Here is a 13,203-nt window from a genome sequence, read left to right on the forward strand (position 1 = left end):
GACTATACTTAGCAACAATATTATGTATATTTTAAAGTAACTAGAAGAGAGGACTTTAAATGATACCAACACATAAAAATGATAAACACTGAAGGTGATACATACCCCAATTACCCTGACTTGATCATTAAACATTCTTTGCACGTAACAAACACTCACATGCAACTCATAAATATGTAAATTATTATACATCAATTAAAAAGGGGAAAATATTGTGGGGCTTGGGGAAGCCAAGAACATAAGGAGATGTTAGGAATTGTTTGGCTTAGGTCAGTAATTGTGATGGATTGTTGAATGTCAGAGGAGATAAAGTTCTGGAAAAAGCAAACATTGAAATTTCCCCTGGCCGGGCGTGGTGGCTCACGCCTGTAATCCCAGCACTTTGGCAGGCCAAGGCAGGCAGATCACCTCAGATCAGGAGTTTGAGATCAGCCTGGCCAACATGGTGGAACCCCATCTCTACTAAAAATACAAAAATTAGCCAGGCATGGTGGTGCATGCCTGTAATCCCAGCTACTCGAGAGGCTAGGGCGAATCACTTGAACCAGGGAGGTGGAGGTTGCAGTAAGCCGGGATCTTTCCACTGCACTCCAGCCTGAAAAAAAGAGTTTCCCCTCTGATCACTTTGGTTAACGATTTTAGTTAATAATTATAATAGAAACTAGCATTTACTTATTACTGCCAGGCATTATTCTAAGGACATTTCACGTATTCTCTCATTTCATCCTCCCAACACCACAATAAACCAGTAGTGGTATTATTCCCAATTTACAAAACCGAAGCAGAGACATTCAATAATTTTCCCCAGAGTTTCATAGCATAAAAGTGGAGGCTGATTTCAAATCCAGATAGACAGACATCACTGCCCATGCTTCTAATCATGTATTCATTTATTCAACAACTACTTTTGGAATGCTTGCCATACCATGCAATGTGCAGGTTGTTTTGCAGGGACTGGAGATTCAGCAATGATTCAGACTAAAATCCCCTGCCCTGTCGAGGCTAAACAACTGCTCCTTACAGTGGCCTGTGGATCATATTGGTATAAGGCAGAGCAAAGATGAGTTAATATGGTAATCACAAGGCAGGGTGCTTTGTAAATGTGTCCTCCTAGGAGTTGTGCTCCCTTGATGCCATCGGTACATTCCACAAAGAGGAAGTTCTTCTAACTCACTACGCAGCTGGGCTTGGCTCTTACTCAAGAGCATTTTGGGGTGAAAATATCTAAGTTTACCAGCCCTTGTGCAAATCTGAGATGAAGGACTACATTAAAAGTAAAATTCACCTTAGCAGGAAGTGGAGTTTGCTATTCTGTGTATATCTTTAACAGTATCTGCTGAAAAGAACCCTTTTGTTAAATAATTGTATTACAAGTCCCCAACTTAATCTTTTCGAATATGAAATAAGAGAGGGACAGTGCACAACAGCAATGTCCCCAGACCCATCTTTAAGTGAAGCACCAGGCCGATGAAACATCCCTCTCTGCTGCCTTCTTTCTCTGATCACAACTCAGCTCCGGAGGAAAAAGAGTCCTCTAAGGTATAATAAAAAGAAAAAAAGAAAAAGAGTCCTGCCAATTTCACTTTCTAGTTTCACTTTCCCTTTTGTAACGTCAGCTGAAGGGAAACAAACAAAAAGGAACCAGAGGCCACTTGTATATATAGGTCTCTTCAGCATTTATTGGTGGCAGAAGAGGAAGATTTCTGAAGAGTGCAGCTGCCTGAACCGCAGCCCTGCCGAACAGCTGAGAATTGCACTGCAACCATGAGGTAAATATTTTCCCTTCGTATTCGGTAGTGCTGTTGAGTCATCTTGTCCAATGCAAATCCTGAGAAGCTATGCTCCCAAAGAGGGCCAGCTCCATTTTAGTGTTTGTTTATAGCCTTACTATGCCTCTACCTCTGTTGGTTGTAAATCTGTCTTACCAATGGTGGTTTGTTCCCTCCTGAACAATTTTCTGCTTCACACTGGCAAGCTTCCTAAATTCATCTCCAGAACTGCACGCCTGGGGAGCTGAGTTGCGATCAGAGAAAGAAGGCAGCAGAGTGGGATGTTTCATCGGCCTGGTGCTTCACTTAAAGATGGGTCTGGGGGCATTGCTCTTGTGCACTGACCCTGTCTTATTTCATATTTGAAAGGATTAAGTTGGGGACTTGTAATACAATTATTTAACAAAAAGGTTCTTTTCAGCAGATACTGTTAAAGATATACACAGAAGAGCAAACCCCACTTCCTGCAAAGGTGAATTTTACTTTTAATGTAGTTCTTCATCTCAGATTTGCACAAGGGCTGGTAAACTTAAATATTTTCACCCCAAAATGCCTCCTGAGTATGAATTAGAGATGGAGTGCTTGGCGAAAATAGTTCTGTTCTCACCTCTAACATTCCCTTCTATCCCCAAAACATGAGATTGCCCTAGAGAGGAAGGGTTAGCTCACTGAGTAGGAAGGGAACTATTTTCTCCAGTTTGAAGGTGGGGTGGCCGGACCTGGTTGCCTAACCCTCATCCTGGGAGCTCTGGAATCCCGTGTTACCAACCCCTGTGCTTACTTCCTATGAGACACCTTGCCCTCTGTCTGTGAGGTTCCTGATTTCTCTTCTTGAAACGATATTATTTCCTGCTAGTCTAAATGTTCTGCCTGATTTCAAAAAAAAAAAAAAAAAGATTTAAGATACTTACAGATTTCTTTTTTTGTAGTCACCCAGAATCTATAGAACCCTTTTCTTATTTCTTAGAATTTTAGCATGGTCTTATCTTAGAATTTTTCCCATTACAATACAGACCCATCTGTCCTGCTTTCCTTAATTCTTTATCTATTGTGACTTTCACTGGGCATTGCCCTTGTGCCCTAAGACAGTGGTTCTCAAAATTGAGCATGCATAAAAATTGCCTGGACAGCTTATTAAGGACAGAGTCCTAGGGTTGACTCCCCAGAGATTCTCATTAAGTGGGTCTGGGTTGGAGTCTGAGGATGTGTGTTTCTAAAAGGCTCCTCAGTGATTCTGAGACTGCGGTGGTAGCGTTAGTTCTGAGCCTGGTTGATAATGTCACTGTGGCTTTCATCCAGATAAGAGGCAAAGGAAGAAATTGTTGTTGTTGTGTATACAACTGGAACTTCTATAGGAATCGGGAGAATAGGTCCTCACAAGCCAGAGCCCAGGAAGCAAGTGTCTGGCATCGGCTTCTCTAACTTACCAGTGGAAATAAAAACCCAAAATCAAGCAGTGAAGTTGGATGCCTTTTAAATGGCTGCTCAAAGGGCTTTTACCTAAGTGTGTATATTAAATATTTCTATCCTGCAAATGCACAATGGACTTTATGTTTTATATGGTGGAGATAACCTCAATTCTATTTACTCTCTCTGTTTCTTTTGTAAAATGAGAAAGGAGCTAAGGAGTTTATATGTTAAGGGAATGAGCTCCCAAACTCAACTGGAAGTTGGAAATGGAATTGAGAGGGAGCAAGGAAGCTAGAGTGAGTCTTCAGGTGTTAGGATACGTGCTGCACATGCTTGGGGTCTGAGAGTGGTCATATTCTGTAGGACTCACCATATTCTGTAATGAATGCAGTAGAGAGTGTGATTGAGATGCACATGGAGAAAACACAGGGTCTGAGCCCTCCAAGCTCCCCAGTGTCCTGTTCTGATCCTCCTGGGGTCACTACAGTCCTACCCATCGTCCTGTGAGGCACTCTAGTAACTTTAAATCAGTTCCTGCTCACCTCTGTTTCTTGGAACAAATGGAGACTTAACTATCCCAAGCAGAATAAACAAACAAACAAACAAACAAAAATAGGATGGAAAATAGGCAGGAGTTTATAGGAAGGACCCACCTTCCATTCAAAGCTCCAAATAGGTCTTAGCAAAGAGCCAGGTTGTCTAAGTCTCCTGATGTAACTAACCCCAGGGGCGGGAGCCCCAGAGAGTGCTTGGCTTGGTATCGGGCATCCTAATGGCAGCTGCATTCCCATTGAAAAGCTCCTGTCCAAACAGATCTATTTTTATTCTTAGTGAGGTTACAGGAAGATTCCCAATCAAAATGGGAGTGGGAAGCAGTGGTATAAAAAGTGGGAGAGAGAGGGGCAGTTAGAAAGAGGGGTCACATAATCTTCTATCTAGACATATGTTTCAAAAGTGATCCTGCCACATTGCATGACATTCCAGATATCTATTGGTTGTATAAGAAGCCATACTATTTAGAAATACAGCTCCTGATACAAGGGTTGCTGTATAGATACCACGAAAAAAAAATTTAAGTAAAAAAAAGCAACATTACAGAGACTCCAATACACAGTGTTGAGAAATAATTTGGGGCATAGAATACTATTTATCTCCAAAGTAATTCGAAATACAGGCTTTTGCTCATTTGTCTGTTCTCTGGGTTTTTTCGGGGTTTTGTTGTTGTTGTTTTGTTTTGTTTTTTGGTTTGGTTGATTTTGGTTTATTTATTTCTTTTGAGGACCAACACTGAAGGGAAAGGAAAATCTTTCCAGGAGAGTCATAAGGGTACCCTAAAGAAAAAAGAACTCTTTCTATAAGAAAAGGAGCTAGTGGCCTTGTGAGCCTTCCCTGTAGCTGCACTTCTTGCCCCTTATTATAAAAGCAAAACCCAGAAGAGAAAAATAAAATTTCAAAAAAAAATTAAAACAATCAAGTACAAAATTATTAATAGAGCAACTCAGTGAGATGTGTTAAGAACAGAAATCACCAGTTTAAGAAGTAGAAGTATGGGGGGTGGGGGGGAGGGAAAAAATTACATTTTATTCCAAAATAAATGTTTAAGACATTGCTAACATAAATAATACTTGAAATTAAATGACAGAATAATACAAAAGCAGATAAAATGAGTAAAAATTAAGAATGGTTGAAAATAAGATTCAAATGGTTAAAATGGAAAAATTCACAGAAAAAAATGAGAATGTAGCATGTTAAAGTAATAAACCAATACAAAATAAAACCAATCTGATAAAAGCTCAGAAAGTTTGAATAGACAAAATAAATGAAGGATATATTAAAAGCTGAAATAGACTGAAAATCGAAAGTGATCAAGATTTCTTTAAAGGCAAATGAAGGAGAACTAAGGAATTAAGAATATCAAAGATAAAATGAAGCTGCATTTCAGAGGGATGAGAAATTAAAATCACCATGGCAAAACATTAAAAGAATAAAAAATTATAAAGCTGAAATTTTCAAAGTACAAAAGTAAAGCTAGGGAAGAATGAAGAACAGAAACAGCAATGAAAAAGACTTACTTCTTTAAAACTACATAAATAAAACCAAGCCTCCACAGAGGCCCTCGAAAGCAGAGAGGGCAGAGCTATTTAACAAAAACTGTCTTATTCATGAAAACCTAGCCACAGACTCAGAGAACAACCCACTGCCCTCGCCCTAATTCTTCTGCTGCCCACAGTCCCTAAACTCCTGCTACCACATGCAGGAATTAACAATAAGGAAAAATATTATAGAAAGAAAAGAAGGGGAGTTTCTTTGATTTGTGTTAACAGCCTTTAGGAGGAGGAGAATTTTATTTGCCATGCTCCCATTTCTTGACATATAAATCTGTGTCTCAAAGTCCATCTTTGTGTTTTTCCCTACAGTGAGAACAATAAGAATTCCTTGGAGAGCAGCCTACGGCAACTAAAATGCCATTTCACCTGGAACTTGATGGAGGGAGAAAACTCCTTGGATGATTTTGAAGACAAAGTATTTTACCGGACTGAGTTTCAGAATCGTGAATTCAAAGCCACAATGTGCAACCTACTGGCCTATCTAAAGCACCTCAAAGGGCAAAACGAGGCAGCCCTGGAATGCTTATGTAAAGCTGAAGAGTTAATCCAGCAAGAGCATGCTGACCAAGCAGAAATCAGAAGTCTGGTCACCTGGGGAAACTATGCCTGGGTCTACTATCACATGGGCCGACTCTCAGACGCTCAGATTTATGTAGACAAGGTGAAACATGTCTGTGAGAAGTTTTCCAGTCCCTATAGAATTGAGAGTCCAGAGCTTGACTGTGAGGAAGGGTGGACACGGTTAAAGTGTGGAGGAAACCAAAATGAAAGAGCGAAGGTGTGCTTTGAGAAGGCTCTGGAAAAGAAGCCAAAGAACCCAGAATTCACCTCTGGACTGGCAATAGCAAGCTACCGTCTGGACAACTGGCCACCATCTCAGAACGCCATTGACCCTCTGAGGCAAGCCATTCGGCTGAATCCTGACAACCAGTACCTTAAAGTCCTCCTGGCTCTGAAGCTTCATAAGATGCGTGAAGAAGGTGAAGAGGAAGGTGAAGGAGAGAAGTTAGTTGAAGAAGCCTTGGAGAAAGCCCCAGGTGTAACAGATGTACTTCGCAGTGCAGCCAAGTTTTATCGAAGAAAAGATGAGCCAGACAAAGCGATTGAACTGCTTAAAAAGGCTTTAGAATACATACCAAACAATGCCTACCTGCATTGCCAAATTGGGTGCTGCTATAGGGCAAAAGTCCTCCAAGTAATGAATCTAAGAGAGAATGGAATGTATGGGAAAAGAAAGTTACTGGAACTAATAGGACACGCTGTGGCTCATCTGAAGAAAGCTGATGAGGCCAATGATAATCTCTTCCGTGTCTGTTCCATTCTTGCCAGCCTCCATGCTCTAGCAGATCAGTATGAAGAAGCAGAGTATTACTTCCAAAAGGAATTCAGTAAAGAGCTTACTCCTGTAGCGAAACAACTGCTCCATCTGCGGTATGGCAACTTTCAGCTGTACCAAATGAAGTGTGAAGACAAGGCCATCTACCACTTTATAGAGGGTGTAAAAATAAACCAGAAATCCAGGGAGAAAGAAAAGATGAAAGACAAACTGCAAAAAATTGCCAAAATGCGACTTTCTAAAAATGGAGCAGATTCTGAGGCTTTGCATGTCTTGGCATTCCTTCAGGAGCTGAATGAAAAAATGCAACAAGCAGATGAAGACTCTGAGAGGGGTTTGGAGTCTGGAAGCCTCATCCCTTCAGCATCAAGCTGGAATGGGGAATGAAGACTAGAGATGTGGTGCCCACTAAGCTACTGCTGAAAGGGAGCTGAAATTCCTCCACCAAGTTGGTATTCAAAATATGTAATGACTGGTATGGCAAAAGATTGGACTAAGACACTGGCCATACCACTGGACAGGGTTATGTTAACACCTGAATTGCTGGGTCTTGAGAAAGCCCAAGGAGTTCTGGGAGAGGGACCAGATTGGGGGGTAGGTCCAAGGGCTTGGTGATAGAATTATTTCTCAATTGACTTCTTGAGTGCAATTTGAACTGTAACATTTGCTTAGTCACCTTTAGTGGAGTAATCCACTGGGCTTGTTTCTATATTTATATAAAGCAGCCAAATCCTTCATGTAATATTGAAGTCCATTTTTGCAATGTTGTTCCATACTTGGAGTCATTTTGCATCCCATAGAGGTTAGTCCTGCATAGCCAGTAATGTGCTAAGTTCATCCAAAAGCTGGGGGACCAAAGTCTAAATAGGGCTCAGTATCCCCCATCGCTTACCTCTGCCTCCTTCCTCCTCCTTCCCAGTCTATCATCAACCTTGAGTATTCTACACAATGTGAATTCAAGTGCCTGATTAATTGAGGTGGCAACATAGTTTGAGACGAGAGCAGAGAACAGGAAGATACATAGCTAGAAGCGATGGGTACAAAAAGCAATGTGTACAAGAAGACTTTCAGCAAGTATACAGAGAGTTCACCTCTACTCTGCCCTCCTCATAGTCATAATGTAGCAAGTAAAGAATGAGAATGGATTCTGTACAATACACTAGAAACCAACATAATGTATTTCTTTAAAACCTGTATGAAAAAATAAATGTTCCACCAGTAGGGATAGGGGAAAAGTAACCAAAAGAGAGAAAGAGAAAGGAATACTGGTTTATCTTTGTAGATTGTAATCAAATGGAGAAATTTGCAGTATTTTAGCCACTATTAGGAATTTTTTTTTTTTGTAAAATGAAGACTGAACTTTGTTCAAATGCTTTCATGAACCTGGTTTGAGATGATAGGAAAGCAACAAAATGTGGGAACCTGGTGACTAAGGGCCTGGTGCAAGGACTTGGGAAATGTCATTGATAATAGACGGTGGGGTTTCCCCCCTTTAGAAATGTTGGATATTAAGTGATATAAACACTTCTTTTAACTCTGAAAATATTCTGAGAAATCACAAAATTCATGGTATGCTTGGAACAATTGAGATTTTCTAGGTAGATGCTGAATAGCCTAGACATCAAAGTTGGTGTGAACCAAAACAAGAGTCAGCTGACCCAGCATCAGCCACACTCTGGGTTGGAAAATGTTTGCCTGTTGGAATTACTTTAAGCTTAAGTATATATCAACATTATTTTATTGTGCAATTAAAACAATACAAATTCATGGTTTTTTAAAGTTAAAAATTCTAACCACTATAACAACAGTTTTTGTGTTATTTTCTGTATTAAAAATCTTGTTGCATGCATTTGAGGTCATCAGGGTGCAAAATTTGTATTCCTGAAAATGTCATATATTTTCATTAATAAATAACCTAAATATGATAAAACATAAAGCAGTGTTCTGGTTCATCTGGAATTTTGCTGTACTTTAAATCTTTCAGACTCAGCTACTGATAAATGAAACGTTACACAGGTGTGAACCAAATCCAAATAACCTCGACTGGTCTACTATCATAATCACCTGAACAGAACAAAACTTTTTCCTCAGCTTTAAGAGTCCAGGGCTTCGGATAACAGCTGCCATCTGCCACCTGCTACCATTGACCTACATGAACACAGACATTCTGTCTCCACCTTGATGGTGGGTGGGCTGCTCCCCTTTTCTTTGTTAAATTTTGTGCTTTCATCACATTTTCTCTATTCTGACCTCTGTTATGAGAAATAAAAGTCACTGATTCCATTTTATGCCCCATCCTGGACGCAATCCAAATGCATGTTAGAGAGTCTTCCCTATTAAGTAAAGAATAGGAAGAGACAAGAAGGCCCAAAATCTCTATTATTTTTCAAGAGGCCTCTAATGGAAAACACAAATCACACCAACTGCAAAGGTAAACTCATTTCATTGGATCAAAATGGACAACTGTATGTTTCAGGGGAAGATCTAGCTCACCTTGCCTGAGTAAATTAGGACTACATCTGGTGCCTGGGAAGGAACACCACATGTATTCTGAGTGGAAGGTTAAAATGGACAGGTATGCCGACCTTGAGAGAGGACCCTTGGTACCTGTGTGTGCTAAAGATGGATGTATGTAATCTTGTCCTTGCATGTCATGCCACCAGTCCCTTGCTGGAACAGGACCCTTAGTGGGAAAACAGCAAGAAGGGTAGAAAAGGGAAACATAACATATTACACTTAATATGAGGGCTTAAAGTTAACAAATGATTGGAAAACAATGAAAATTATGTACATAGCTCCAGTTTCCTGAAATTTCACTATCCAGGAATAACAAATGAAGTCACATTAATTGGGCTTGACTTGTAATTCCCAGCCTTTTAACCACATTTCCCGGGGCAGGACATTTGACTCCCTTCATATATTCATCCAACACGGCAAGCCCCTAGTAGATGTCTCCTATGTGCTCATGAACCCGTTTATCAGAGTTATCGGACCACATCTGCTACTTATGTAGCTTCAGCACCCATATCCATCAATGACCATTGCCCCTAAAACTGCCTTCAATACATTTCACATTCTCTGTATTTGATTGCCACCTTGAGAGTACTAATATCTCTGCCAACAATGTTTTCAAGTGTGTTAGTGCCAGTGAAAGAGTGAGAAGAATTCCTCTTATCTCTGTGTTGGTTCCAAGTAGTTCTTATTTATTTCTCTGCCTCAGAGTCCTCAGTGAAAAAGATTCATCACTTCTGCTTGTCTTTCTCCATAGAGCTCAGACACAGTCCCTGGGGACAGCTGACCTTGAGTCATGCTGCACTTTCACCTTCCTTCATACCCTATGTCAATTGACATATCCAATACAACTGGATCCAGTGCAACTGGAAGACTGGAAGCATTAGAATCCTGATTACAACACAGATAGGCCTTGTGTTAGGATCCCTACCATACGTGCAATCAACCTTGGATGCCAATCTGAGGGTTGTAGTTTCCAACCTACATTTGCCCTATTGCCCATTTTGGAAAAGGGACTAACTTAGACTAATATGTAAGAAATTTTCCCCATGATTAATAGTGCAGCTACCTCATTGCTGATTATCTACACCTTCTAGGGAGGCTGCAAAGAGGGAAACCCACTAAAATCCTTAGATGTACCTAGGTGCATGCACTTGTAAGAGAGGCATTCTCAGCTCTACATGGGGCCTCCCTTCAGCTGCTTTACATACAGGACTTAAGACTAGAGAAGAGACCAGAGGCAGGATTTGTTGGAAGCCTGTGGAAACAAATCCCAAACAGTTCTGCTTCTCCTCTGGTTCTCTGTAGGCTGCTGTTGAAAAGGAGGCTACCAAACAGGTAAACGATACAAATCGACCCCAGAGCCTTGGTTTATGTCTCACTTGTTTTGGAAACATAATGAGTCATAGTTTGTGTTATTTCTGAATTGAGTAAAATGTAAAAATATGTAGTAAATTCTGCCCTGAACCTAGAAATTCCTGAAACCCTTCTAGAGACGTGGAAATTGGCCCCAGTGTGTTTATACAGATATAATCTAATTAAAATATTTGAAAAGTCTTTCTTTACCTTTCCAGCATCCTGGATATCCCAAGTAAATGAGCCTATTTATGTTCTGCTTTTGATTTACAGATATTACAGAGCAAAGGCACTGTGATATAAAACCACTGAACACACATTTTCCTTTCTCATTTTTAAATTAAACTTACTAATTTGTCATCAAGCACTACATTTAAAAACTCAAACCTGGCTGGGCGTGGTGGCTCAAGCCTAAAATCCCAGCACTTTGGGAGGCCGAGGAGGGTGGATCACCTGAGGTCAGGGGTTCCAGACCAGCCTGACCAATATGGTGAAACCCCATCTCTACCAAAAAAAAAAATACAAAAAAAAATTAACCAGGCATGGCGGTGTGTGCCTGTAATCCCAGCTACTCAGGAGGTTGAGGCAGGAGAATCTCATGAACCTGGGAGGTGGTAGTTGCAGTGAGATGGTACCACTGCACTCCAGCCTGGGTGACAGAGGTAGACCCTGTCTCAAAAAAAAAAAAAAACCCTCAAACCTACTTGTACGTTTTTTGCATTTAGTGAAAAACCTACATAAGTTGGAGCTTTAAAACATATGTATAAAACTTTGTAATATATCTTCTAATTGTTGATTAAGGAAAACTAGAGTTTACTAGAATATTTAAATAGAAACATTTTAAATAATGATTAAGGCTTTTAGGTTATGGAAAAGAGTTGATTTGTCTAAGTGTTAAAAAGGAAATTATTATTTCCACTAGCAATGTATGAGAAATACTGTTTTCAGCATCTTCACCAATACTGAATATTACCAGTCTTTAATTTTTGTCAATCTGATGAGTGCATGCATATATTTCCAAAAAAGGCACTGGCGTATAGATCACAGAAAAATAAAATGTTCAAGTGTGGAATCTGTATGACGGAAATCCTCTCCACACCCAGAATGCTAGTTTTCTCTCCTCTCTCTCTGTCTGTCCCCACCACCTCTCTCTTCTTTTTTCTCTCCTTCTTTCTCACTTTTATCTTCCCTTTACGTCTTCTTCCTTCAAGTTTCTCTTTCTAGAGATGACTTTGCGTCTCTATGCATGAAGTGGAAAACATCCCTACCAGGTTATTTATCTCTTCTCCTAATAATTCAACAAAGGCCAGGTGCAGTGGCTCACACCTGTAATTGCCACACTTTGGGAGGCTGAGGTGAGCGGATTGTTTGAGCCCAGGAGTTCGAGACCAGCCTGGACAGCATGGTGAAACCCTATCTCTACAAAAAATACAAAACTTAGCTGGGCTTGGTGGCATGCACCTGTAGTACCATCTACTTGGGATGCTGAGGTAGGAGGAACACTTGAGCCCAGGAGGTGGGGGCTTCAGTGAGCTGAGATCGTGCCACTGGACTACAGCCTGGGCAACACAGTGAGATGAGACCCTGTCTCAAAAAATAAATAATAATAATAATTCAATAAAGACTTTCTAGAATCACTTTCTTCTAATCAAAATTCCAAAGAAATATCTGTTTGTCTCATTTCAAGTCAATATCCATTACCAATAGAATCCAGTTGACTGAGGCAGGCGGATCACGAGGTCAGGAGATCGAGACCCTCCTGGCTAACATGGTGAAATCCCATCTCTACTAAAAAATACAAAAAATTAGACAGGTGTGGTGGCGGGCACCTGGAGTCCCAGCTACTCAGGAGGCTGAGGCAGGAGAATGGCGTGAACCTAGGAGGCGGAGCTTGCAGTAAGCCGAGATTGCACCACTGCTCTCCAGGCTGGGTGACACAGCAAGACTCCCTCTCAAAAAAAAAAAAATAATAATAATAATCCAGTTGACCAAGAGAATGAGATCATACGCCAGAGAAAGCAGGGGCTTAGAGTGCATGCTTTCTGCAGGAATGAGAGCAAATTATCCAAGAAGGAGACATGGGAGGAGGGAGAAAATGACTGGCAGAGGACATGGCTTGCATACCTAGAATACACTCTAGCTTTCAATCACACGAGCACACACTTTTGTGTGTAGTCCAGCACTGTCTTACATGTTATTACCTGTAGAATATCTAGAGTTCTAACTAGACCAGTATTTCTCAAACTTTAATGTGCAGTGCCTACTTTCATGTGCACAATCACCTGAGGATCTTGTTAAAATGTAGACTATGATTCAGTAGATCTGGGTGGAGCCTGAGACTCTGTATTTCTCACAAGCTCTCAGGTCAAATCAAGGCCAGTAGTCTGTAAACTACACCTTGAATAGCAGAGGTATAGATTGAACTGCAACCAATTCAATCTGGTTCCATTTTTCAGTTTATCCTTTAGTCAGAAATGAAGATCATACCAGCACATTTTCCTTCCTACAGCCTTCTCTCTCTTTCAGTAACTCATCTCTTGAGATCTCAGATAAGAAAATCTGTATTACCTCAAAAATAAGTATGATTAATGTAAAATGGTGCAGCCACTTTGGAAAATAGTTGGACAGTTCTTCAAATGGTTAAACATAGTTACCATATGACCCAGCAATTCCATTCCTAGATACATATGTAAGAAAAAGGAAAACATGAAAA

At 40.4% G+C, this 13,203-nt stretch overlaps 1 protein-coding gene and 1 long non-coding RNA gene across 6 annotated transcripts in view; one reads left to right on the forward strand and one right to left on the reverse strand.

The window, feature by feature from the left end:
• LOC109028559 (uncharacterized) overlaps positions 1–13,203 on the reverse strand; it is a 70,927-nt gene that overhangs the window by 26,866 nt on the left and 30,858 nt on the right. The gene's annotated exons all lie outside the window — the stretch shown is intronic.
• IFIT2 (interferon induced protein with tetratricopeptide repeats 2) lies at positions 1,193–8,906 on the forward strand. The gene is made up of 2 exons (XM_019034560.3): positions 1,193–1,769; positions 5,597–8,906. The coding sequence occupies exons 1-2, from the start codon at positions 1,765–1,767 to the stop codon at positions 7,008–7,010; spliced, it is 1,419 nt and encodes a 472-aa protein (XP_018890105.1). The 5' UTR covers positions 1,193–1,764; the 3' UTR covers positions 7,011–8,906.

The sequence above is a fragment of the Gorilla gorilla genome, chromosome 8 (genome assembly GCF_029281585.2).
Source record: "Gorilla gorilla gorilla isolate KB3781 chromosome 8, NHGRI_mGorGor1-v2.1_pri, whole genome shotgun sequence".
Classification (NCBI taxonomy): Eukaryota; Metazoa; Chordata; class Mammalia; order Primates; family Hominidae; genus Gorilla; species Gorilla gorilla.